This window comes from Caloenas nicobarica, chromosome 4 (genome assembly GCF_036013445.1).
Source record: "Caloenas nicobarica isolate bCalNic1 chromosome 4, bCalNic1.hap1, whole genome shotgun sequence".
In the NCBI taxonomy this organism is placed as follows: domain Eukaryota; kingdom Metazoa; phylum Chordata; class Aves; order Columbiformes; family Columbidae; genus Caloenas; species Caloenas nicobarica.
Window position 1 is genome coordinate 1,098,997 of NC_088248.1, and position 27,786 is coordinate 1,126,782.

At 48.0% G+C, this 27,786-nt stretch overlaps 1 protein-coding gene across 1 annotated transcript; it reads right to left on the bottom strand.

Annotated features, from left to right (window-relative positions):
- CCNI (cyclin I) lies at positions 1-27,751 on the bottom strand. Its single transcript, XM_065633850.1, has 7 exons — positions 27,369-27,751; positions 13,993-14,149; positions 6,414-6,548; positions 3,542-3,616; positions 3,246-3,386; positions 2,208-2,438; positions 1-1,700 (listed from the first exon to the last, which is right to left on the bottom strand). Exons 2-7 carry the CDS (start codon positions 14,104-14,106, stop codon positions 1,242-1,244), a joined length of 1,155 nt encoding a protein of 384 aa, XP_065489922.1. The 5' UTR covers positions 14,107-14,149; positions 27,369-27,751; the 3' UTR covers positions 1-1,241.
- Between the last annotated feature and the right edge of the window lie 35 nt (positions 27,752-27,786).

A 27,786-nucleotide genomic window follows, 5' to 3' on the forward strand; every position in this document is an offset into this window, starting at 1 on the left:
TCCAGGACAACTTTCTTTATTGCTACCAGAAGGCTTTCATCAGTACAATGGCTCAAATACGATACCTTCCTCAGGGCTGTGGAGAGAGCTTACAATTGGGAGAGGTCATTCTGAGAAACAGAGGTGTAACATTTAAAAGACAAGTTTTTTAAAGGTTTTACTCTTGGTTAGAAGTGACGCGAACACAAAACTTAGGGTTAGGGGCTTTTGTTTGGGTTTTGTGGCTGGTAATGACACATCTTTCCAACCTCAGGCATATGGAGCCGCCCCAGCACCTCAGCAAGCGGTGCTGGTCGCATGCTGAGCTTATAAACGTACAGGGGAAAAACAGAGCCTGCAGAAGTCAAGGTTTACACTTGACAGAGAGAGTCAAATGTTGGTGAAAATTCACAGAGTGTGACGTTCCTTGGCGCAAACAAGAACAAACATAATTTTGTACAAGTGATACATAATCTGTTAACTGCTTTCTGTGTTGGAAAATGCAAACTGTTTTAACTCGGAGAACTCTCTGTGTAAGGTACAGAGTGGCAGCTGCCCTCGTTTTTCTGGAGTACATTCACACTCCTGTGGTTATTATTGAAGTGTGGAGCAGTTTGCAAGCATTGTTGGTGTTTTTACCTTTTTTTTTCTTTTCCCTGACTAACCTTTTATTTAGATCCATTTTTTAAAAGTTATCACATTTAAACACCCAAGTGCTAACAAAACAAAAAAGGTCTTTTTCTTTGGAAAGAAAGAAGCTGTCGTGAAGGTCAGGTAGTACAGAACATCATGCACGAGACTTGCTGAGAATTAAAAGAGGAGCAAGCAGAAAGGGAGCAAGGAGCAGATGGAAATCGGATCAGAGAGGCATTAGTTGGCTGGGAAACCTGGATCAACTCTGCACGACTGGTGTGAGCTCGTGGACATGGAGAATGGGTTACAACACACAGGAGCAGAAAAACAGTGGAACTGACAACACTAGAAAAACAATTTTTCCTACTTTTTTTTGTTTGGTTTTTGGTTTTTAGATTTTTATACTTTTTTTGTGTTTTTAAGTGCTTAAATAGTGGAACTATAATTAGCCGCACAAGGAAAAAAATCAAAAAAGGGTTTTTCGTGTGGGTTGTTTTTTTCTCTTTTTTGGCTCCCTTCAGTTCAGCCTGAGAAGGTACGGCCCCTTCTCCCCCCACCGCCACGCAGGGTGCAGGTCCTGCGTGGTTTCTGGAGAGCAGCTGCGGCGAGCGGGTGGTGTGTGCTCACAGCTACATGACAGACACTGGCTGCAAAGGTGGACAAGGGGACGCGTTGCCCTCCTGCCTCGAGACGTCAGCGCCGCAAACAGAGCCCACGTTTTCAAGAGCCACTACCTCAGGAGCGATGTCTTCGTTGTAGAGACGCTTGATGCCATCGTAGAAGTCGTCCACTTCCATCTCTTCCACTTTGCGCTTAGTGGAGGCTTGTTTGCAACCGCTGGGAGCTGGCAGACGCGGGTAGAGCGCGGCTGTACCTGTGACGGGCACTTCTGGCCGGCCGTTGTCCTGGGACAAACCTGGCCCTGGGACAGAGGAGGGCTGGCGCTTGGACGCTCCTCTGTTACAGGTCACCAGGGTGTGCTGGAGGGGACTGTAGACATATACAGGATTGGGCGGCAGAGAAGACTGCAGAGTGGAAAGGTGATGTGCCACAAGCTCCCGGCAGTGGATCAGCTGCGAGCTGTCCATCTGGAGAGGGAAGACAAGCACAGGTACTGGTGTTGCGGGGTTGCTGCTGCCAAGAGGAGAGGCCAGCAGGGCAGGGCTGGTGCCCTGAACACACTGGCTGCCTGGTACATAGCTTCTCAATGATATGCTGGATGCAGGAGAAAGTAAGTAATAAAAGGACCAAAAAAACCCACCCCACCAACATGATGACTTCTTAAGATATGCCTGCTCCATCTTAGATGTCATAGCAACATTGGGGGGAAAAAAACTTTTCCGATATTAAAAGGCTTCTGTGCATCTTTTATCAGCCTGTATCTGTCAGGGCACGCAGTTCCTCCCTTTGCACCTACTGCATGCAGTCAAGATTAACGCTTTGCAGAACCGTCTTTTTGGGCACGACTGTCCTCACAAAAGCATAACTGCAGGCAGCAATCAGCAGCTACAGACCCGAAAGCCCCGGCTGGCGTGGATCAGCAGAGTTTGAGTAAGATGCATCCTTGGCAGCCCACGGCCCCCTCCCCGCCTCACCTGTGCCTTCTGGAGCAGCTCGATGATGAGAGCCAGCCAGTCGGGGAGCAGCTTCTCCAGCTCCAGGCTGACGATGGCCAGCGCCAGCATGGAGCCCTTGAACTGCAGCAGCTGGTAACAGGCCATGCAGTGCAGCAGCTGCTTGCTGAGCGCCGCCACGTGCTGCGAGGGGCTCAGCTTGGGCAGGATGGTCGCCAGCTGAGGCCTGTTGGACACCGCGACTGCGTGGAACTGCGGGGGAAACAAGGGCATGAGGGGGCTGGTGTCAGCGACAGGCAAAGCTGGCTCGGACCTCAAGAACAGCATGTGACACGGCTTGGATGCAGAAGCATCCTCTAGCTTAACCATCAAGGCAATTTCCACACCACGTAAAAAAACCAACCAAACAAAAACCCTAATGTTGAAGATACCAACAGCTTGGTGCAGCGTCTCTGGCAGGGCCTGCTATCATATGCATTGTCTGCTTGGGGACCAGGATTCTGAAGGCTCTGCAAAAGGCCATCCCTTTCCACTGTTCTCTCTCAGCAGCGCAGGTTTGGCAGTTCTGGTGTCCTACACTAAAACTTTCTCGACCAAGCAGAAGAAAGAAATTCAACAGAGAGAACTTTAGGGTACTTTACTTCCTTCTCTTAGATAAGCATCTGATTCTCTGGTAAATGCCATTCTGGAGCAAGTGCTTTCCCCTTGGTTCCGCTAATTGTTTTTGTGCTGCCTGGCATTTAGCTTTGAGCAAAACCACTAGCAGTTGAGACTTAGGCGCAAGTTTTTGGGAGCTCTGAGTCTTAGTGTGTGGCTTGATGTGCCTCAGAACAGGCCAGATTGTCAGATGGCAGGCCCATGTTTTGGAAGTTGTGCTCCAGGTGTCACAAGTCTCCTCTGAAATTCTCTGGTAAGGCTTTCTGTCTTAGAAACTACTTTAATTATGAACACATCCTGAAGTCTTTGCTCCCCTACAGGTAACGTTTTTGTCTAGGTACCTCTCAATACATAATGTACAGCAACTGACACCTGAAAGAATGTAAATAGCCCCTTACTTACAATATGAAGGAAATCCAGTGGCGTTGCCATGTGAAGATCCCAGTTCAGTTTATCCAGGATAATTTTCTCCATTCTGCGAATTTCAGCTGGAGAACAACCACAAAAGCTGTCCCGAGCCAACACCTTCAGTACTGGAATCCTCTGCAAAAGCCAATGCAAAAAAAGAAATGAGAGAACCAATCATTATAAAAACTATACAAAATGCTTCATTCCTGTTGTGGCAAGTGCAAGCAAAGGCAGGGCTGGAAGAGAATGTATTCAGACAATGGTAAGGTAGCTAAGAACAAAAAAATTACCTCATCTTCCTCAATGGTCTTTGCAGCAAGGAAGAAGCAGCTGATTGCAATACAGTTCAAGTACTTTGGACGGGCCTAGGATACAGAAGAGCAGAGAAGTCCCTGTGTGAATGCGATGCAAAAACGATGCATAATCCCTTCTGGTCAGACATCCTGAGCCCCCAGGCCCCCTGCCCACGCAGCGTGTTGTGGATCAGCAGGCTGACCTCCAGCTGCACCGCGGCAGTGGCAAGTCGTGCCAAGCAGAAATCCGTACGTGGTGATGTGAGGCACAACAGTGGCCTGCCAGCCTGCGATGGAAACTGGCACCCACCGGCGTGCAGCGCTGAGTGCAAAGAGCTCATGTTTAGGCAGTGCAGTAGGAATAGGAAGGAGAAAACCAGAAGGGCCAGATTGTCAGCTGGCACAGAACCACTGCCCCCCTGTACCTGCTGCAGCAGAGCTGAAGGGGGGTCAGACACACGGGAGGATGGAGAAAAGGAGAATTGAAAAATGCTGTCCTTGCCTAGGGAAGTATAAAACACCCACAAAAATCACCACTCTAATTTTGTAGTGCAGTTCTCAAAACTGTGGCCCAGGGGACTATTGAGGGAGAGCTGGTCCCTTCCACTGTCTGTTGTTTTAGGGAAGGTAAGTGAAATTTGGAGGGGAAAGGGTGTGTTTTGGTTTTTGGTGTGGTGTGTGTTGTGGTTTTTTTTTTTAATGTGCATGGGAAACTCCTTTTTGGAGGGGTGGGGGGAAGCAGCATGCATGGGCTGTGAGGATTCAGGCAGTCCCTGTGCTGGGCCCAGACCAAGCCCACACTTTAAATGTGGCACATCTGCTGGAGTTCTTGTTTAGTAGCTATCTTTCTCAGTTTGACCTCCTGACAAAGGACGTAGTTTCCAACATCAGTGTAAAGACCCCAGGAAGTGCAATAGGATGCATTCCCTGCTCCACAGCGGCTGGGCGCTGGGAAACGCGGGGCACTGAGGTTTCTGAACCTCGTCGTGCCGGAGCTGACAGCTGCAGAGCCCTGTCCCACCTCCAGCAGTCTGCTGGCAGCTGCTCTTCTGGCCACATCAGGAGATGCTGAAAGCAAAGTGAAAATCCATGTAGGATGTAAACTGCTGCCATGATTAATTCTTGGTAAGTAAAATGAAGCACATAAAGCAGAGCTATGGGGTGGCTGAAGGGTGAGATCTTGGGTGTTACACTCATGCAATGAGCTGTCAGGAAATTCACAACACCAGAAGACAAGAGAATAACCCAGGATTGTGTCCAAAATGACTGTTTTTACTACAGTCAGCCTCAGTTACTTAAAAAGGACAATGCTATGCCTAAAGCACTGGCTTTCCAGTGCCATTTAAACTTCAACACGTGCAGAGAACGCATGCTTGGGGCAGGGGGTACATGCACACGTCTGCTTGTGCATTCAGGTCTTGCTGAAAGCAATGAGAATGAATTCCCTCAGGGCAAGACTAACTTATTCTTGACCGTGTAGGCAGCTTCAAAGGGAACTGTCAAGTTAGCATAAAATAATGTGCAGCAAAAAAGGACACCTGTGTATTCAGGGAAAAGCAGATGTCTAGAGCAGGTTCCTACCATCAGGGAACCTTATTCTTCCCTGTGTTTTCCATATTACTTTTAACGTTAATTTTGTCACCTCTTGTTCCCAAGTGCTCTCTCTCTAGAGGCTAGTCATCTTAATAAAAAAATCCCATGTGGTAGCACCTGGTTAAAAAAAAAAAAAAAAACAAAAAACCCAAAAAAAACAACACAACCACACAAAAAACCCCAAACAAACAAAACAGAAGTGAAGCTGCATCAGAGGAATGACGGCTTTATGGGAGAGGAGAACGGGGAGGGCGCACAAAGCCATGAGCTCACCCAGACAAACACCTTTCAGCATTCCTGCTCGCTGCCTGACGCACACAGCGACTTCTTACTCATTCTCCTACTTTCCTTGCAGACTCCTTGGCTGCTGCAAGTTACTGAAATAAAAGCTGTACTTGAGGGCATTGGCTGTTGAGAGGTTCAAATCTATTTCCCATCTCAGTGTTTCAGTACATCAGCTACTTAAGATATCCTTTAAAACTTCCATGGCTTGTAATTTAAACATTATCAATGTTTATTAATATTTAAAGGGTAGGTTAATGGATGATGTCACTTGAATTCTACCAAACTGGGTCGCATTGAAATGCAGGGGCACAGCCTGAGAGTACACTGTTTTGCTTAGCTGTTCTAAGCCATACTGCTTACCTACTGGTGCTGGTAATGAGATCAGACACACGTGCAGATGAGACTGCAGATCTGCCAGGCACAGAATGGAACTGAGCAAATACGGCAAGAGATAAGGCTCCCAAAGCCCGACTGCACGACTTGAGGCCGGGGATTGTGAGTTGACCAACAGCTTGTTCAGACGTTTGCACGGATGCAAAACACGGCCCGAGCACAGCACACGGAAGGGTGCTGCTTTTCCTCAGGTGAGTATACATTTAAACTAATGAGCTGCATTACATGAAGGCAATAGGCAGACAGAAAAAAGAGGGAATATATTTTTGGTAGGTATAAGCACTGAGGTCAGTTCCCTGAGAACCACGTGTTTTCATTAAACCTATGGCTACTTTCCACCAGGTGAAAAATGCCTACGGAAAGGATCTGCCTCCCAACGTTCCTGGTGGCAGCGTGTGCTGCCGGTTCCACAACCCCAAATTATGCCCCTGGAGTAGTGCAGGTAGCATCTGATTATGTACATGTGAAAAAAGGAAGAGAGTGAGAGCAGAGCAGGGAAGGATGTGGTTCCATACAGCCACGCCACTCCGACTGTACCCAGAAACAGCCACGGGGGTGGTCTCCGTCTCTTTGGGCTGACATATCCGTCAATGTTTACCTTTACTGCAGCTAAAAACCTGTCCAAAAGGCTGATGGCCAGGGCGAGCGTTTCTGGATAAAGGTGGAACTGGTACTTGAGCTTGGCCAGCCACTGGATGACCTCATCCCTCTGCTTGGGAGAAATGGCTACATCCTGTTGGAGAAAAAACAAACTGTTCTTACATACTGAGTAAGTCAGAAAAGACCAAACACTTCACCTCTGCAGGAGTTATTCAGCACGGAAACAAAGGCTCCTTTGGAAAGGGCGAGCCTCAGACCAGCCTCAATCACCACTTTGTTCTTGCAGTTACTTACTCTGTCCCAAGAAATGTGCCCCAGAAAAGACACCTTTCCTTACAGCAACATCCAGCAACGCTCAGATGTTACTGTGTGTTGGGGACAAGAGCAAAGATGTCTTGTGGTTTCTCAGGTACTTCAAATACTGACAGTGTATCCTCCAGCTTAGCTCTAAGAGAGATTATTTTTTTTTTTTTTTTTTTTTTTTTTTTTAGAGCCACACAGATACACAGCAAAGCCCGGCTTGAACAAAACCAGCCTTGTTCTGGGAGCCAGGTGGGTGCACAGCTCCTGGCAGACACAAGAGGGGAGGGACTGAGTTGCTATTTTAAGAGGAAAGGTTTATTTTTCCTTCAAGTTATGGGGATATTTTTAGCTCAGTATATGTTAAAAAAAGAAAATTCCAAGCAGTTTACAAAAGACCTTTAGCAGTACAGATGCCTGTGAACTGAGGCCAAAACGCATACAATTTCACCTAAAAAAAGGTTGGGTTTGGTGTTGGGTTTTTTTGGTTTTTTTTTTTTTTTTTTGGTTGGTTTAACTTCTGGCACAGGTCACCACCATTGATCCGTTTGGACAACAGCTGCATTTCAAACACAAACACGCATCAGTCACTGACATAAAATCTTTGGGTTCACTAAAATAGTTACAGCTTTTCTAGAGCCTTTCAATTCAACCGGGTAAATGTCTGGTCTGACTTTAATGAGAATTATTTGGGGTGGTTAGTGAGGATGTGTCCAAAAGCAAGAAGTGAAACCAAACAAATGTGTTCTGCTTCACTCAGAGTTCTTGTAATCCTTGCGGCAGCTTGGCTGCTGCTGAGAGAGGGTTTAAGAGAAAGAAACAAAACAGTCACTACAGAAAATAAACAAAAATCATAGCTGGGCTGGGTTCTAGCTGCTCCATCAGGAATAGCACCATTTTAGAGGATAAAAACACCCAACACTGATGCAAAATAAATACTTCAGGCTCTATCCATCGCTGTTGTACCTACTGTGTGCCTCACAGAGACAATAACGTGTGTTGTTATGGGTCTGCTGCCTTGGAGCCAAGAACATCTGTGAGAACAGAGCAGCTTCACACCTTTGGTTGTTCTTACGGCCTGACATCTTTACTGTGTGCTTCACTTCCTCCCCGCTGCTGGGCTCCCCCGAGTGGGACAGAGCGGGGAAGGTGGCGGAGCTCAAGTCATGGGGTTGAATTTGGCTGCTGCTCATGGGTACGAGTCCCACTGAGCTGTGGGCACCCAGTTCCTTCAGAAAAACACAACGGTACCAATGCTGCTGGGGCAGGGATCTAGTCTAAAGACATAGGGCTGTGTAATCAAAAGCAGTTTCTTCCAGCTGTACTGGTTGAGCTAATTAAGAGATACTCCCCCTCTGCCTGCAAACCGTGTCAGGTGCTCCTCCGAGAACAAAGTCCTGCTGTGTTTGCTGTCCTGGAGCCCTGTTGGGACAGTGGCATCAGCAGCAGCGTGTGTCCAAACCGCCTGGGCCTCTGGACCTGGCTATCGTGTGGCTTTCTAAAAAGCACCTACCATTTTTCAGGACAGACAATTTGTTTCCTCAATTCCAAGAAATACTGCTTCTTTCTAAAATTGTTGTTGCAGTTGAAGGGTGCAATCCGAGCGCCAGGAGGGGCAGCACACCTGCTGTCTGCAGCGTGTTGCGGCGTTCCAGAAATGCTGGCTCAATGTGCGCTGGGAGGAGAGGGAACGCGTGGCACAGCAGCGGGTTTATTAATGCGCTGCTAATAACATCATCTTTCAGACAGCGGGACAGGGACCTGAAATGTATCTGGGGGGAAAAATGGGCAATACTGTCTGTCCTTATAAAAAATACTTTTCCTGTAGCAAAGTGAGGACTCTGCAGCTGAACCTAAAATATTTAGAAAATGGAAGAGTGGTAGTTAAGAAGTTGTTCCTTAGTGCTTTATTCATTGCACCTATTTTTAAATGGAAGGAGACGAAGCCACACAAAAGGGCTTTATAACCACAGCTGGGTTTGGACAATATTGCAGATTTAAAAGGGTTTTGAGTAGCTTAAAGGATTAGTTTGGAAATGCAGTGTCTGGGTGAATCCAGCTGGTAAGCTCTGCGTGTACCTGCTAAAAACAACCTGAAACCTTCCCAGCCAACAAAATAAACAGGATTTTAAAAACCTGCCTCTGACTCTTGAACCACAGTTGCCGGTAGATCCCGGCAGAAACAGGCATCGGCTTTGGTAGCTCCCGGCTCAGGGCTCCCTGCGCCTGCCAAAGCAAAAGGTTGGGTCTTCTCCTAAAAACAGCATCGCTGGGAAGGGGGAGATCGTCTTTCCGTGCTGCCTTTCTGTTTTCCCAGGGTCTGTCCTTATATCTGCTTATCCTTCAGGGCAGTGTGAGGACAAAAGGCAACATTTCACACTCAGAAGCTGGCTTTAAATGGTGAGGGCAGGAATTCCCTCACACAGAGGGACCAGGTGAATTTAAAGCTCCCCCGTCAGCACCGGGGAAGTTTGAGGAGACGAGACAGGCAGCAGGAATGAGAGCTGGTCCCACCGCACCCTCGCACCCCGCTGTGCTTCCCACAAATGTATCGGTCTTCATCCCTCTCTCTCCAAGGCGTACCTACATCATCCAAGTAATGCAAGTAAGAAATGCAGCACAGTAAAATTAATTAAGCAGTGAGATTGTTGTTCCTTAGTTATACAAAATTAAAAGCAAAAATGAGACATTACGGTGGCTGAAAGTGAGAAAGTCCCTTTGGGCAGGAAAGCAAAAGTTCCTCTTTGGTGTGGAGGTGCTTTCCCATAGACGTCGCCTTCTGCCGCTCACCGCATCTCTGCGTGGCCAGCTCTTTGTTTTGCTGCCACAAATATGCAGTTGAAAACTTAACCCCTGGGGTGGAAGAGCACGGTAGCCTAGTGCGACGGCTTTAATTAGGGAAAATTAATCCGAGCCCAGCAGGGGCAGGCTCTGTTTCCACGCAGCAGCAGCTGGCTGCCCCAAGGCAGACCTGACACCGGCCTCGGGAATGAAGGACAATCCGTCTCCTCCGGCTGGCAGATCAGAGCAAAGCCTGACCTACAGATCCGGCTGCCCGTCCCAGCACCAAAGTTTAGCAGATGTGTGCATGACTCGTGCCATTGGAAAAGCGCCATCCAGCCGCCCCAGGTGCTCGAGTGCTTTCCTCCGGCCCGGTCAGGTATCGGCAGAGGCGCCGCTCGGCTCACCGCAGCAGGAGCCAGCAGGCAGCGGCGTGATGCACGGGGGATTTCAGACCTGGATTTTCAGGCCTTTCGGGAGGCAGGAAACATCCCACCGAGCACAGCAAGAAGATGCGATGCTATTTCCCACCTCTTCAGAGCACAACAGTGTGTGAAGCCATCGGTTCTGTTTCAGCACAAACGCAAACAAGCCGCCTTGCAGGAATTGCAGAGCTGGCAGAATGTGTTTGCGACACAAATGGGGAAGTGGAGGGACGGCAACTGCTCTCTCTTCCTTGCGTAAAGCAGGACTACCTCACATTGACCTGCTTCCTGCAATTATTTGCTTGATTCCTTATCGAAAACTATGCTGTCTGTCACTTACTCTATGGATGAATGTGCCTTTCGATGCTGTCAGTGAACGGGAAGCCTCTGTGAAGGACTCCAGGCAGGTATTTTATTAATAAATAACACAACCTTCAGACTTTTGGATAATGCAGTCTAAAAAAAGTATTACCTGAGAACTCAAACATGACTCAGTTTTATTGCTGCCTAATCTAGGAAAAACGCCTTACCTGGTAATTATTTTCTTCTTTACTGTCTGCTGTCCCAGACAGAGCTGTTTCGCTCTTTCCCCCGTTTGCTCCTGCCAGTCCCGCCATGGGCTCCTTGCAAAGCAAGATGTGACGTTCCCTGGGGCCGGCCGGGCTCTGAAAGGGCCGCTGCAAACACCGCGGCCAAATGGCCCTTGCGGGCTCAGGACTGCTCGCCTGATGCCAGTGACCCCAACTGATGCACTAATCTCACGATGTTTTCCACAAAAATGGCAAGTCCCTGATTCGCCCACAGGATAAAACAGGCACCAGAAGGTTAAAAGACCTACACAAGGTCATGTGGTGAGACAGTGGAAAAACTGGAAATAAACTGAGGTCTCCTGATTTCTCAAGAGGTACAGAGAATGAACGAGAAAACAGAAAGAAAGAAATGTAACAGGGAAGAAAGGAGAAATTATAGAAGTGACACTGATTATGTAAACAAATAACAACAAAAGTCTTGGCTTACACACCTCTCTGCTGCAAAGTTACTTGGTAACATGTAAAAAAATATCAACCTTTGACCAGTCTTTACTGCTTGATTTCTCAAGCCTGAATCACATGAAAACTTGTGAATGTCACCTGCATATTGTATAACCCAATAGGGAGAAAAAAATAAATCCACCACAAAAACCCCACATTCAGAAACGCTAGGAGGGTCCCTGTTTTTTCAGGCTGAAAAGCCCCTGTGACATCGGGCTTTGATATACTGCAAATATTGGGAGCTAGCGCCCTACGTTTAAAGAAGGGAAACTAAAAGAAATATGCATGCCAGTAGGAAATAGGGAGTTTTCAGACAAAAGATCTCAACTCTGACACATACATAGAAACAGAATTTGTTTTGGCTTTAAACATTAGAACCAAAAATGTCTCTCGTAAAGAGCCAAAACTGCAAGGTTACTCCTGGAGAAGAGTTATGGTGTATCTCCAATCTGCGCATTAGTTGTTTTGTAGGCACAGTCACATTTTTCTCATTTGCAAACCAGATGACTTCATTAAAAACCCCTTCTGTAGTCAGGCTACCTTTGTAGCGAGGAATGGAAAGTTACAGGTGCTTTGGGCTGCCAGATCTGATACACAGAAGGATGCAGATTTCCTGACTGTCATGGGAAATAAACAACAGTTTCACACAAGTGAGGGTTTATGCTAATGTAACTGTTTTCAAAAGAAGGCAGGAGACGTTAGGGAACATGACCTTCTTGCAGAGATCACAGAAAACAGGGTAATTCACACCCAACACCCAGCACTGCAGCAGCACCAAGTGAACGCCGCGGAGTGGAGGAACACTGATGGTTTGGGAAGCTGGGTGCCACGAACCGTAGGAACAAAAAGAATTATTTCATGTGACTCCAGACACAGGCTGTTCAGCTGCACTGTGGCAAGTCAGGACTTCCCCACACCAGTAACTGTGTTTAGGGTCTCTTTTAATCCAACCTTTGTGCATTTTACCCATATGCACACAGTGATTTCAGCCCAATTGAGTGATTATTTACTGCTAGAAGACATTTAATACTGTGGCATTCTAGCTGACAAAAGTTAATGTCTGAGTTGACATGAAGGGAAAACATAAAGAAAAAGGTTACAAAGACAACATGGTTTTGGGGGTGGGAATTCCAGGAGCAGAAAGCTGAGGGTGACAAGCACCAAGGGCCAGGAAACACTTTCAAGGATGGATCTCAATGATGTTATCGAAGAACAAGGGAGAAAGGGGGAGGAGATCCTTCATCATCACCACATAATTGCACACTAAAAGGGCAACTTGGTACTTGTCCAGGCCAGAGCAGACATTCTGCTGTTGAGAGCAAACCTTAGGCTGGGTTTAGCCATCAGGCTGTTTCCATCCTCGATCCTACTCCAACTTTTCACAGAGCTGCCCCCCCCGTTTCATACTCAGCAGATTGCCAAAACTCTGGTTAACTTCCCCAGTACTCCCCAGTGCAGACAACCCCTGGCCAGTGCCGCCACCTCAGCTGCAGTGACGTTCAGAGTCCCTGAGGCCCGGGCAGCAGGACAAGCGCAAGGCAGGGATTGCTACCAACACTGTCTGAAGCAGGTGGTGGCTTCTGAGCCACCCGGATCTACTTCACCAAGGCGAAAACGCAAGCGCTTTGTCCCTGTGAAATCTTTACACAAGAATCTGGGTCGGTGACACTATGAGTCCCTAACGTATCTTGTTATACTGTAATTTTACCTCCCTCCATCAGAATCACTAACCCCGGGAATGCTGCCAGCACGGAATAGCGGGCTGGTTTACCATAAACCGGGTCTTAAGCTGTACACAGTGTGAAGACAGCCACAGCTACAATGTACTCAAACACCTCTGGCAACCAGGTCACTTATCTGGAAACCGAAATGTGGATTAACAAAACTAATACTGAGCCCCTTAAAAACTTATTTGTTCCTACAGAACAGCAGTTTCTCGTTTGCCAGGCAGAAAAACCAGTGACCACACTGATTAGTTTTGACAACAGCCGACATAGTCGTGTGAACATTTCACATGAATCAAGACCAGCAAGGCTGGATCTGAGCCCACTACAGTGCGGTTATTTCTGCGCGCCCCAGCAACAAGGTACCAGAACTCCATGAAGTTAACATGCGTTTCTAAACCACCATCCTCACGTATCTCATATTGGTTTGAAGAGAAGTTGGTGGCATTCGCAGGCATTTTTGAGCGCACGGGATAGACAGGTGCCTCCTCTGCAAGGCCATGAGCGACCTGGTCCAAGCTCCCCACTCCAAAACTCGGGCGGGAGGCTGGACTACGGGCGCCCTGCAGTCCCTTCCACTCTGAATTTTCCTCCAGCCCTTTGAGCACATTCCTCGCTGGAACAAGCCAGCACCTGGCTCTGCCTCCCTCGACACGGGCTCGCACCCTGCTCCAGAAGTTGTCCTCTTACGGTCAGTGAGGTTCTTCCTGAAGCAGACAGAGCCTTACCAAGCCAGATCCTCACCTGGCTTCAGCTGGTGAGGCTCCAGCCTACCCTGCAGAACGAGGCTCATTCGCACCAGGGAAGAATCTGGCTCAGAATGGGAAAAGGCTTTGGCCAAGTCAGGCTTTGAAGATGTGGTTTCAGGGGGAGGCCTGGGCTAAGCTAGCAGTGAAGGTTCATAGGAGAAGACGTCGTTTCATGTGGAAAGCAACCAGCATTTTGATGCTGTTATTGGTGAACTTAGTCCAAGAAAATGAAGCTGCTTTTAAGAACCGTTGCAGAGTTGTGCACACTAGAAATATGTGCTACTTATCCGTGCAATTTGTAAAATGAGTGTAATTAAACCAATGTATGTGCATGCTTTCGCCAGAACAGCAGAGATGTAACACTGCATGCTGTACAGTGTGTTCTGCACCCTGATTGTAGGCATGTCCCTCAAATAAAAAAGTCATGACTTACTTCAGAGGCTAACTTGCCAGGTCTCAAGCAGAAGGTAACTTCTCGTGCAACAGCTTAAGTTGTTCACATAAAAATACACCAGAGGATACTCTCATGCCTTTACTAAGATGAATGAAGCGAAGAAGAGACATTACCTGACTGGGCTGAATTTTCGGCACATGCGCTTTCCACATTTGAGCTTCCCTAGAGATTGCCGTCTCCAGGAGGAGAGACAACCTCTGGCTCTCCAGGGGTCCTGCAAACTTCATGGTAACCCTTGGATCCACCTGCCACCCAGCTGGATACAGCTACCTGCAAAAGAAAGACAGCCTGGTGAAATCCTGAGCCGTGCCTGTCTGGGAACCGAGCAAAAGCACAAAGGTGAGTGAATCTGCAAGAAATGGAACAGGCTCATCTGTACCACGGTCCTCGGGTGCTTGGCAAAGCTGCCCAGGGAAAGCCCAACCAGTCGCTCAGATCCAGAGGCAGCTGGGCCAAAACCAGCCGCAGGTCTGCAACACCTACGTGGGCTGGACAGTCCTGACACTTCAAGGCTTCCTACTTCTCCGCTTTGTCAGCATTGGACAAAACCTCTCCCGCGGCACTAAGAACTAGGGATGTTTTGTGAAAAATACTTGAGGAAAGAAGAGAGAAGAGCTGCACGGCAAATACAAAGGGGATTTCAACTGCAACCTGTTTCACGTGCAGTGCAAACATACCAGGGAGTTCAGCAAGGTTCCTCTTGGGTCTAATCACTCTGAAAATATGTTACATAGGTCCACAAAACTCTAGGGCACATCTTGAATTCTAGATAGGAAAAGCCTTTTAAGGGGAATGAAAAAGCGGCAAACCCAGGGACAGCCCTTGCAAAGCAGGGGCAGAATCCAAGCCGGGTTAAGTGACAGAGAATATTTCTGCAAGGCCTACAGTATTCAGAAACACCTGGTTCCACGGGCAGAAACGATGATAAAAAGCACGCAATCTAAAACAAAACACCTTGCTGTACACCAAACAGAAAAAAGGGAATTCTGGCCCTAGGACAGCTCACTCAGCACTAACAATGTGTCAAGAAACGTCTAAATTTGAAATGAAAAACAAAACAAATATTGTATTTTTTTAAAGATGACAAATTCCACCGCATACCTTCAAATGGAGAAGATGATCTGATTGAAAAAGGTAATTCCAATTGTTCTAATGCTGCCTGCCATTACTCTGGCTGCAAATTTCTTGACAGTATTAAACCACTTAGGCAAAACAATTCAGCCCTGAAGGGCAAATCCCTGGGAAAGTTATTTAAACTTTCAGTTCCTTCTGTGAGCTCCTGTGAAATGTGAGGCAGGCGGATATTGGCCAAATGCTCACCAGGCTATTTCATACGGAGCAGCTTGTTAATACAACAGTTTGTGCTGTATTTACAGGAGATAAGGCAACATGTTGAATCAGAGAAAATAAACAAAACTGACAACGAAAACAACAGTTTATTATAAATAATAACAACAGCACCTCTAAACAAATGAAGATTCAGAGCGCTTTCACAGAGTTAAGGGAAACTGTAGAACAAATATTTTCCTTTATTAACTTACAAGAGATTTTAATGGGTGTGATTCACACAGAACCTGAACGAGGCACAAAACCACACTCAAGCCCCACTAATAGCCGAGCAGGTTTTAAGTGGCAAATAAACGTCAAGCCTGAACAGAAACCCCTTTTATGTTAGATTTTTATAAAATGAATGCTTCTCGGTGAACAAAGGGGAGGCTGTAGCGGCTTGGCGTACACCGCACAGGCTTCCAGCCCATCGGTGCAATGACCCAGCTGACCGGGGCCATATAGAGATTTTTCAGCTGGAGGAAACAACCTCGGATCCAGAATTCCTGAACGGGCTCAAAATACTCTGCAGCGTGTCTCAAAACCATGTCCCATCAGCCTCCAAACGGCTGATTCAGTGTCACTGTGGGCTGAAAACTCCCTCTTGGAAGTTCCCCACTTGACAAGGGGGGACTCTGCCTGGGAAGAGGTGAAACTACATCACTCTGAACAGAACTGTGGCTTGAACCGCCACTGATTTAGGTCCTTTTACTGATTTTTGCGTGTCTTTTTTAAACCTTGGGGTGATCCTGACGACACTCAAAGTGATGCTGAAGGGAAAACAGGGAAGCACGTTCACAGCCTCTCTTGGAACTCGAGAACCCCAGAAAAGGGGTTTCTCCAGGTCGGTGCAGAGCAAAAGATGGGTGGATATTTTTAAAGATTTATTTATTATTTGAGCCTGGAGATCACGTAATGCTAACTGGGTTAAACCAGCTACAGCCTCTCGGACCATACCGGCTGGTGCATAATTGGAGAAGATTCTAAAGGCATGTGTGAGTGTTTGGTGTAACACAGGGTGAGATACACGCACAGCAAAAGCTGCTGATGTCGGGATCAGCCCCAAGGCTGGGCCTGGCCAGCACACAGCGAGCGCCTCGCCGGGCAGGAAAACACCTGCAGCTGTATTTAGCCCGACCACATCTCCTAATATGAAATATTGATGGTCCTTCCTTGATTTTGCAGGAAGGAGAGAGTAATTAGCCACCCCTCAAATCACTGGAGAAAACACACCAAAAATGTCAGGCCAAAGTGAGCATCCTCACGCAACTTTTCTTTCTGCTGTGACTGACAATGGTTCCCAGCACAGTTACAACACAAACGGGTTTCACAGGCCTCTGGGCCCAGAGAAGATCTTTTAGGTGCCCTGATCCCTTTTAGGTTGTCCCTGTACTGCCTACTGTAGTCCCTTGGGCACTAAATACCAACGGCCCTGCAAGGGACATGATAGTGAGTAGCGATGGCAACTTTCTTGAGGTCCTAAAGGGAAGAGAGGAAAAATAACCTTTCCTTTCTGAACTAGGGAGGTAAATCAGCAAGGGCTGAGGCACAATAACCTTTATAAGGAAAAAAAAAGAACAACAACATACTTGAAAGTCTCCCTTGGAGCAACACTGGTGCGCGGACTTTTCCAGCAGCGAGAGCGCGCCAGGACACTCGCCAAGCGCCCAAGGGCTGGAATGAGTTTGCATCTAAATTTACATAGCTCTTAATCAGATAAGCGCACTCAAAAAAAGCCAGCATGCTCTACGTGTGCGCAGAGCTTCACAAAACACGAGACACGCTGCCAGGTGAGAAACGGGACAGCCGCGGGACGAAGTGGGATGAAGACCACGGGGGGACTGGGCTCTGTTCTGTCTGCTCAGGTGAGGATCACAAAATCTGAGCGTGGCAGAAAAGCAGCAGTACGCACACATGGAAAGGTCGCAGACCCACGGCTGGAAGAACTGCCGAGGCTGGGACAGTCAGACCAGGCCACCACAACCCACCCCAGCTTTAAGCCTCTGCTTCCTTAGTTTATAATTAAACTTTAGCTCCAGGGTGGCAAGTTTTGCTTTGTTTTCCTGTGGTCACTTGGGGAGTTTCTAAACCACTGTTCAAACAGTTCTTTCAGTTTCTTAATCTTTATGGGAAGGTCGACTGGCTACACGGAAACTTCTTAAAGACCAGTTGGAAAGTTAGTGACGGCGAAGCGAGCCAAGAGAACATTCAGCTTGGGTTTGATGTCTCCTGCGAGCAAGGACACAAGCTGCAGCTTGCATCTTGCTCTGAAATTTGAGAGTCAAAGTTTTGCTGTGAGGTTTTCACTTGTGAGAGGCATGAAAAAATCACCTGTTTGTCCATTAAAAATACCCTGACTTGGTGCACAAAAGGTAACCTATCTCATAAAGATCTCCCTTTTTGATCCAAGTTTATAGCTAGTTTTACCTAAAGAGGTACTTTCAGTTTCCCTAGAGAAGTTCGACGCTGGTAAGTGCTGCAGGCTACGGTTTTCAAAAGCGGTTTCATGTTTGCAGTAATTGGGGTGCCAGAAACACTTTTTGGTCGGGGGTGGGGGGGTGTCTATATTTGTGTAGGATGCAAAATAGGTGATTTTTTTCTTTTTAGGCTTTGTAATCACTTGCACTGAGAATAAAAAGTGGCTCTTGCAAACAGAAGATGTAGTTACAGGGCTGTTTTACCCATGGGCAGAACAAGCTCCCAACACAATTCTGTATTTTTCCCCACCTCCAGATGCGATTCAGCTCTGCCAACACAACTGCACCATAAATAGGACCACTGAAAGCATTCAGGGCAATGAGAAAAACCTCTTTTGTGTTGGTTATGAGTTGGGTCGTTTTGGTTTTTAATAGATAATTTCATAAATAATTAACAAAATCTCTAGGACTAGAGACAGGCTAAAAACCACTGTCTGTATTTTGTGCATAAATCCAGGTGGCTATTCTGGGTAGGAGGGGTAATTTCAGAGTTTAAGCCCCACATGCATTTCTGCAGACCTTGTAAGTATTTTCAGCGACCAGCAGCCAAATCTTGCTTCAGCTTTAGCAGGCAATAATGCGATTTTACAGATGACCTGAAAACAGACTTTTCTGGGCGGGGGAGGAAGGCGAAGCAGAAGCAAGAGAGGAAAGAGACTGAATTCCTCTGAGCTCCAGCCATCTGTGATTTCTAATGATGGAAATGCAGTTTGCAATGCTAGAAGAAATCGTCTAACTCCAAGTCGTGATTAGAAATTTCAAAGCTGTGGGCTGGGGGTGGTGGGATGGATGTTAATTTTAGTATCTGGGGCTGTCTCTTAGTTTAACTCTTTCCTCACCCTGTGTCAGTAAAGCAGTGTGGAAATTTATGCCAGACAAAGGTGAACGCCTACAGCATTGCTTACATCTGAGAAGACAAAAAGCAGCAGGCGTAAACTTCCTCTGCAATTTTACATTATTTCTGTGCCACGTAACAACTCCAAGAGGACAACGTTTCTGCAGTTTAGAGAGCAGAATTTCCCGTGAATGCCTCAGTAGTGGAAATCAATACCTAGAGCTTTCTGTCTTTTCAACCTGTCAAACACCACCTCATGGGATAGCGATAGGCAGAGGGCCGGCGTGGGCTGAGATCAACAGTTCTGAGTTGTAGAAAGGAAATCTTGTTGCAGCCTGGTTAGTGAAAATAGTTCGATAGAGCTGTGAGATGATACATGATCCTTTTCAGGTTAAATGCGAGAAAAACGTTTGGGAAGATACTTTAAAATGTCAGTATCTAAATAGGCGTGTGAAGCAATGAACTGACTTGCGTTCCCCCATGAGAAATGCTTTAGCATCAAACATAAACATCCCACGGGTACGCATATAATATTGCAGTGTATTTGGCTTGTGTGTAAGTCGGCCAACAGGCCCAAATTTGGCAAGAGGTGGTTTTATCCAGGCTGGGAAATGAAGAGGGCCCTCGCCATCTCTCCTGTGACTCACCCAGCGCCACCTCCACAACCTGCGACAGCCCAGCCTGTCTGATGGATTTTGGCAGCATCCTCCAGCGAGCTCACGTACATCACATGCTCGCCACTTCTTTTCCTCCAACCAGATTCTTTCCTGGGAGCGCAAATGAAGTTGACCTCATTTTAGTGTCGGTTTTCCAAACAAAAAAAAATTTTCCAAGTGATTTTAAAGGAGCCTGCCGGCTACAAACACAGGTCTGCAACTGCGACGCGGGAGTGCAGAGCCATGTCTTGATGGGAGGGATTTTTGAGTCTGTTTGGAAACAGAGAAATCCCAGGGCCTGTTTAGCAACTACAGAGCAGGAGCACTGCATGCTTCCCACCACCATCTTCTGGTTTTATTCTGCGCTACAGACACCCCCAAAAGAAAGGAGAGGTCGCACCATTTCCATGGCTGGCCTGTGACACCCGCAGCACAGGCAGCCCAAGGCAATCCTCTTTTTTCCGGATGGAGAAATGCACATTCTGACCCGACGAGGTTTAGGATTTTTTGCACGTGAAATGATCACCCGTTTTATGGGTGCTGCAAGGAGTGTTTTAAAAAAACCCTGGACCTCCAGGAGAGCACCAGGCTTCAATTACACTGATCCCATCCCTCCTGTGACCCAAAACGCCTTTCTGCAGGCTCCGGTTTTATTGTCTCACTGAAGGTTTTCACTGATGGTATTTTTCACTTGTGTTTTTCACTAATGGTGGTTTTTTTTACTGATGGTATTGTCTCACTTATGGTTTTTCTTTGTTTCTTTGAATAGCTCTGTTCAAAAAGGAAAGCTCAGATGGAATTTGTCACAGCACCACGGGCACTTTGGGACTGGTAGAGCAATGTGGGAGAAAACACAAATATCTTGGGTTCTTCACGGTATTCCCTAGGAGTAGCAAAAAAGAAAAAATCATCAAGAGAATAGAGGGGAAAAAAGCCAGGATAAGGGCATTTTTGAAGAGGGAGGGTGTCGCAGTGGTATGAAGCTGACGGCTGTCACTCAGGGGGTCTCTGCAGGTACAAGCCTGCACCAGTATTTCTTTTTTAACAGCATCCACTGCTTTGTAAAACCGATGCCTGCTGCCCAGTCTATTCTCTCCCGCACCCGGGGACTGTAAACCAGACTAGCTGTGAGAAATCTCTGCTGTGCTTCGTTCCCCGAGTCGTTCTCGTGACTGACACCAGGGTTTCCCTATTTAAGGGAAGCTTAAATGATATTTTCCAAAGTGTGCACTTCTGAAAAACAAGGTAGAAGATGAACTCCTGACCCAACTTTCAGACAGTGTCACCATTCTTCCCTCCTGGCGAGACAGGCGTGTTTCGAGCTCTGTGCCTGCCCTGCCCCCTTTCCTAACGGTTCCAGCTGAAGTGCCGGAGGAGGTTTGCGTTTCCTTTTTGTCTCGGCAACTGCCAAGATCAGTCTGTCCACGGCCCAGAAGGGCCCTTGGTTCCACACGCAGCTCCCGAGAGATGCGCACAAACCATTTCAGCCCCAGCTCCCTCCCCATTTGAGGCTGTGTGTGGCAACGTACCAAGGAAACCACAGATAAAAGGTAAACTCAGGAACCAGCCCTAGGAGACCAGCTCCAGCTGCGTAACGTATGCGTTTGATGCAAAGAGGAGATGAAACTCAATATACTTTAATGAGCTCTGCTTTGAGATTTCGGTTTATTTGAACCTAAAAATCAAAGGAAAAGTTATTAACTGATGGAGGCTGTTTGCTTGCATGGATTAAATTAAGCAAAACCAAAACCCTTGCAAACCAAAACCCCTCTATGCCATTTTTATGAACGCTTCCAAAAGAAATGCTTGTATTTTATACTCTTTCAGCACTGCAGGCTCATCATCTGGCTGCTGATATGCACGCAGGACGCATCCTGAAGATGTAAATTCTTTGCAATGTTTATAAAAATCAGGCAAAGGACTCACGCTAACATTTCGGTAGGAACGGGCCCTGCTGGAGCTCAGCACATGGACCTCAACGCTCAGAAACAGGCGTGCTGCCAGGACAGGAATGTGAGCCTTTGCGTGCAATGGGGTATCACATCGGGGTTCTGCTTTGGGACCTTTTGGTGACAAGATCCAGGATCACTGGGGAACACCTGGGAACCCTCTGAGAAACTTGAGGGTGCCCGCTGTTGCTGGGTAAGGACAAGATAAGGGGACCCACAAGGCTGTGGGCCTGAGGACATTCTAACAAGCACAACCAGCTGCCTCCTATTTAGGGAGGGTCCAGCATCCTTTTAGGGAGTGTTTGGGTGAGGTCTATATGAGAGCCAGACCCAAGGCACCACCAGCAAATGGAGGACATGTAGAAGGCTGCTGTGAGAGGACTCCGCAAGACCTGTTCCAGTGCCAACAGTCCCAGGTATGGTGGTAGCGCACTGTGGGCAGTTTCTGCAGCAGATGTTGGAGGACCTGCCCCCACCAGGGTAGAGGTTTTGGTGCAGGCAGAGCTTGGCATGGTGGGTGCAGGGAGCACCCAAGGTCTCTCTCTGAGGCTGGGAGAGGTGGCTGTCTGTCCCACAGGAGGCAAGTCATCTTGAAGAAGTCGTGGTGCCAAGTGGAGGAGTCATGGGAGGAAGGGGGTGAATGTGCAGCACCAGGGGAGATTCATGGACAACAGACAGTTCCACGTCTGGAACTTCTCTGCCTGAGGAGCCTCAGCCCCCATCTGCAATTGAGAAGCAGGCAGTGTCTGCCCCCACCATCAAGGTAAGTGAAATACCTGGGCAAGGGTGGAAGCTGGTGATTTCTGGGACTAAAAGGAAGGTTCCTGCCCCACCTAAGAGCTTATAGGTACAGAACAGGTTTATCACCCTCAAAACTTAAGAGGAGCCAGATGTGCTTTTAAGCAAAAGATGCTGTGGGGGCTCTGCCTGGGCTTGTCCAACCTTCTGACTGTCCCCCTGCACTGTTCTTCCACGGGGGCATCAGCGATACTGCCAGGGGCAACCTGGAGAGTATCGAGTGACTGTGGAACTCCGGGGTGGCAGTCAAGGGTGTGGGGGCCTTGGTGATGCTCTGTGCAGGTCAACAGTTGGCTGTGGAACTGGTGTCAGCAACAGTGTTCTGGGTTTTAGGACCACAAGGACCCTATTTGCAGACAAAGAGTCTGCTTGGGAGGGATGGGATCCACTTCACCAAGCTGGGCACATGACATGAAAAGATCACAAAATCAACAAAAAAAAAAAAAATGAGGCTTAAGTCTGGTTATTTTTAGCACTTGCATGTAAGCAAGGACACAGTGATGAGGTACCATTATGCTCCAAACACTTTCTGGGAAGCCAGCATGTTGGGGTACTTCTCTGGAGACCTGTGTGCAGCTGAAAGGTTTCCGTTTTGCTGGCTCACAGGGACATAAGGAACCACTTCAGTGTGAGGGTGACACAGCGCTGGCAAAGTTTGCCCAGAGAGGTTGTGGAGTCTCTGTATTCGGGGATGTTCAAAAGCCATCTGGACATGGCACATAGCAACAGGTTTTAGGTCACCCAGCTTGAGCAGGTGGGTTGGATAAAATGACCTTCAGAGGTCCCTTCCAGCCTCAACTCTTCTGGGATCTTCCAGGCATTAGGCGCCAAGCAGCACGGCTGGGAGGGCTCCGCTGTGTGCCCAGAGCAGCTCTCTGCTGCTTCAGGCAGAACATGCTGAAAGCACGACAGGAAGGGGGTTTTTTGTTGTCTGCTTTTTGTTCTGTTTTGTGTTTTGGTTTGGTTTTTTTTAAGGCGAGGGGGCAAACCAAACCTGGCATTATGTAATGTCTCACTGCTAGTCTCCTAAAAGCAACACACACAGGGTATGATTCACTTCTCCCATCACCAGTGTAACTTGTTATAAATCAACAGTAACTTGAAGTAAGTCACTCTGAGGAAAATCAAGCTCATAAAGTGTGAGTGAGCAGTAATTTCATATAATAGGGCCAGAGGCTTTCAAGCTCGTAAAAGCTAACCCTCTACAAGCAAGGGCCAACAGGCATTTGGAATTCGAAGCATCACGCATTCACCTTTTGAATAACGTAATCCCCTGGAACCAAATAAATACAATGCCTCTGTGGGCAAAAACACAGAAGCAGGATTCGGCAGTGGTTCTTTTTGTCTTTTGGCAGTAGTCAGTCATTAATGTAAATGAACAGCAACAAAACCAAACAAGTTTATACCCAGTTTAACACCCACATCAAAAAAACAAAAAAGTAGAACTACAATGGCTTGATTCCTCTTGACAAAAACAACAGATAATTTTATGTGAAAGCATAAATGCTCACCAGGGCCAATATGTTACTTTGCAGATCCTGATTGGCTTCAGGGTAAATTATCAGTGAATACAGCTAATATCAGGAGGCAGTGTGAGCTACTAAAAAAGGGATATAATTATGAGGAAATGAGGAATTATCTGCTGTTAAAACAATAGATCAATTATGAGGTACAGCACAGTAGCTGCAGAGCAGCATTCTTAGGCTCTGAGGGTACCATCTCCTCTTTCTCATCAACCAAAGAGAACCCACAGTTATAAAGCTTAATTACCCTCCAGGAGCTTCAGCTTGCTGACTAATTAGCCTCTTGTTGAGACAATATGGAAATGGAGCTAATGCCAGTTGTCCATGAAAACAGGATGGCACAGGCACAGTCCTGGCCTTTCCCATGTGCTCATCTTTCCTGCCCAACCAGTACAAATGTAACAGCCTTGGTATCCCCAGTTCTGGACAATCTACAGCCTAAAATAAAATAAACCCAGGGAAGGAAACGCTTGGGAGGTGGGGGTACTGATAAAAAAAGAACGGTGCGTCCAAGGGGCCGGTTCATAATGGCAAGTCCAGGGTTTCCCCCTTGCTTTTATCCATGCAAGTGCAGACACATTTGCAATTATTTCATCAATGGAGACTAAGCTGCATTTGATGGTCATGTTATTACAGCAGTTACCTCCCTAAGGGAAGCAGGCTCTTCAGCTGCATAGCGGTTGTTAGGAACAGTTGAACCCTGAGATTTGCAGTCAGAATTGTTAGGAAGGTAAAGGTTGGAGTTCTCATGGAACAGACCACTGTAGTCAAGGGCTACAACAGCCAAGAAACAGGATCCTGCTGTATACAGCAAAATACCACCAAAAAGGCACAAAAGCCTCTGGCAAATGGCTTCATCCAGCACCTCCCATCATCCCTGTAAAGAAAGTGTTTGATGTCTGGGCTGATGAGCAAAATGGAGTATCTGCAGTAACATGTTATTCATCAGTGAGCTTTAAGATGAGTTTATTGCATGGCAAGTGCAAATCCCCATTAGAGCTAATAAATTGGTGTTGACAATTTTTGCAGTTAGCAAACATTCAGGAAGGGAAAATTTCAGACCACATCTGCTTCATACTGAGGTGGCAGACACCAGAGATTTTTCCTTCCATCTGAATGACCTCACCTTGCTTTTTTGGCATTTGAAAACAACTGTTATTGTGCTGAATTCTGAAAGAAGCTACTCCCCATTTGCAGTGAACCAGAACCCCCTCGAAATCCACCTCCTCTGGCCAGCCTGGGTTTCCTGCTGCTTCAGTGGAGTTGTGGTGACAAATACCTGGGTTTGTATCTTCTCTAGCCCTGCTGAAAGTCACAAGAGCGAAAGAAAACAGCCACAACTTGTTCCTGGGCAGGTTAGTTCTAGACACCCGTTTTACATCTTGCAGGGGAAGACCTTCAGATGCCCCAACCATGTTGCACTCAATTTGAAGATACATGTCTTCCACTCACATTTTGCTCCCAGTTTGGGCAACGGGGTCCTAAGGGTTAGTTAGCATTTGGCAGCCAAAATACGATATCCAGTTTTCCTGAAGACACTGGTCCTGCCCAGCCTTTTTAAAAATCTATTTCTGGCAGGCTACAGAGCAGTGTGAAATAAACTGCAGATTGTGTATCAATCTATTTAATCACCCAGTTTAGATGGGTAGTTTACATCAGCATCACAGCCACGCCTAATCTTAGTTCCTAAAAAGTGCCATGTAGAAAGACCAAGATTAAACGTGTGAATATACATGCTTCTAAAAAGCCAGCTGAGTGTGAGGTCAAGATGAGTTACCGCTTTAGCCAGTGCATTGCTGTGGATGTGCGAAGGAAAGCATCTCTCGCGCAGGCCCTGAGGGAAGGCACGTTCCACCGCACCAATGCTGCTCACGGCCTCGTTGTTGCCTGGACAAGGTATGCTAAGAAGCAGGTGAGCACAGAAGAGTTGAGAAGGGAAAATGTAAGAGACTGCAGTTACAGGGGAGATGCTCAAAGCTGTAAAAAGCTAAATATTTGGGTCTACCTACTGACTTGAAAAGTTTGGACTGAAGTCTATTTAAATTGATAAATGTCTGTTTAGATTATGGCAACAAATAACTTGAAAATAGGAAAAGAACACATTTCAGAAGGTTTGTGGTGATTGTGTCTAAGTGTTAATCTTGCAGAGAGTCACCCCAAGGCCCCCAGCAAGTAGGGAGATGGACAACCGAGCTACAGCTGTTTCCCTAAAATGATCCTGAGCCACCCCAAGCTCGCCTTCCCCACCTGGCTGTGCAGAAGAGCCCAGAAGGGAGGGCTGCACAGCCAGCCTAAATGAGCCACACAACCCTCGTTAGCCACACCAGGGGACGGCAGCTGGCAAAGGTCAGGGCATGGGACGGGGCTGACAAGGGGGTCTCTTTGGTCACTCTCTTTCCCCAAACATGAACCACAGGAAAGCAGCAGCTTTTGAGGAGAGGATCCTGATAGAGCAAGGGCCTTACCAGGCAATGGCACAAGGACAGATGCCGTCTCAGAGTATTTTTAAATAAGGACCAAGAGCAAACAATGCACAGGATTCAGTAAGAATATAGAACAGACATTGTAAAAGGAGCACCTAAGATGAGTTGTGCCACATGAGACTATACACAAACCCTAAACAGGAGTGAAGGATTATTATAAGTAAATATATATATATACACACACACAATGTTGAAGTTCAATTCCTGCAAGGGAGAAGCCAAAAGATCATCTTCCCACATCCTGTGCCAAGGTCTGTACAGGCACAGACGAGAGCCAGCCGTCCCCCAGCTTCACCAGCCAGTCCAACTGCTTTAAAAGCAAAACCGGATCATTTGCAGGGATCCAAAATCAACCCCTCCAGACAAGGAAAAGATGCTGCAATTTGCTTTTTGAGAGACAAACTCCTGCCCAGGCTTCACCTTGCAAAACCAGGGCTCCACATGCATGCACACATACACGCATCCCTGGGCTCGAAACTGGGGCAGAGGCAGCAGCCGCCCCAGCCAGGGGGCTGCCCCAGGGGAGGGGGAACACAGCCACATCTGCCACCTTCACAGGGAGAAGGGGACACACAACCACATCGATTTTGCTCCATTTGAACATTTAGTACATAAAATAATCTCACTCTTCTGTCTTTAGAAGGGGCTGTGCCGTGCACGGGCTGTCACACAACACCGTGCAAAGGATGTTTTGGGAGCACACAAAGGCTGATGCTGAAAAGCACTTTCAAATTCAGGCTCGAAAGAGTCTACTTTCTAACACCCTTATTTTTAGGAGTGAGGAAATGCAGGATTGCTCTTTTCCGTTGTTCACGGTGTCAAAAGGGGAAGGTAAGCAAACAGGTTATTGTGTGTGCTACAGACAAGTTTTCAGCAGGATTTTTTGCAAGTCTGCATGAAACAACCGACAGTAGCCTCACTCCTTTAGTTCATTCCTCTGGAGAGAGATTTATAGAACACAACCCCGCTCTTCTTTCAAGGAAAAACTTCTTCCATCGAGAGAGAGGAGAGGGCAGCCCATCTCTGCAAACAACGCACAAGCCGAAGGCGAGAGAACAAAAACGAATTAGGTGCAGCACCAAGAGCCCCGCGGCCCAGCGCTGTGTCAAGAAGTCACAGCTGGGGCGCGCACACACACAGGAGCGCTGCACGGCCGCGGGAGCCTTGCACGCACAAAACGCCGTGCACCCGCGGGGCGCCGGGCACACGCGCACAATGCACCGCACGCCAGATGCGCTGCAGGCGCGGGCTTTGCACACCGCCGTGCAACGCACGCGCACGCTTGCACACCGCCGTGCAACGCGCACCGCCGTGCAACGCGCACCGCCGTGCAACGCACGGGCGCTACACGGCGGCGCTGCGCACAGCCGCCGCGGGGCCCGCACAGCCGATCCCGCCGCGGGCCCCCCCGCCCTGCCCCCCGCTCCCGCCCCAGCGCTCACCTCCCCTGCGCGGCGGCGGGGTGCCCGGCGGGGCCCGGCCATCAGCACCCCATGGCGGGGCGCGGCGGCGGGGCTCCTCCGCGGCGCTTCAGCACCGTGCGGGCCCCATGTCCGGGGCGGCGGCGGCGGCGGCGGCCGGCGGGCTCATGTCGCCATGGCGGGGCCGGCGCGGGGCCGCGGCGGCAGGGGCGAGGGGGGAGAGGAGGCGGGCCGCCGCCGCCGCCGCGCGGAGCGGGGAAAAGGGGACTTAAAATAAAATAAAATAAAAATTAAAAGGGAGGGGAGGGGGAGCGAGAGGCAGCCCGCAGCCAGCCGCTTCCCCGGGGGAGCAGGGGAGGGAAAGAAGCGCCGGCGCGGCGGGCTCCCCTCAGCCCAGCCCCGCCTCCCGGGGCGCGGCCGCCGCCGGCGTTCAGCGCCG

Excerpts from the sequence above, each read along its gene's own strand:
- CCNI (XM_065633850.1), bottom strand. The coding sequence starts at position 14,106 with ATGAAGTTTGCAGGACCCCTGGAGAGCCAGAGGTTGTCTCTCCTCCTG. Across the intron at positions 3,617-6,413 it reads GGTTTTTAGCTGCAGTAAAG|GCCCGTCCAAAGTACTTGAA; the intron begins GTAAACATTGAC and ends TCTGTATCCTAG. Across the intron at positions 1,701-2,207 it reads AGCTGCTCCAGAAGGCACAG|ATGGACAGCTCGCAGCTGAT; the intron begins GTGAGGCGGGGA and ends TTCCCTCTCCAG.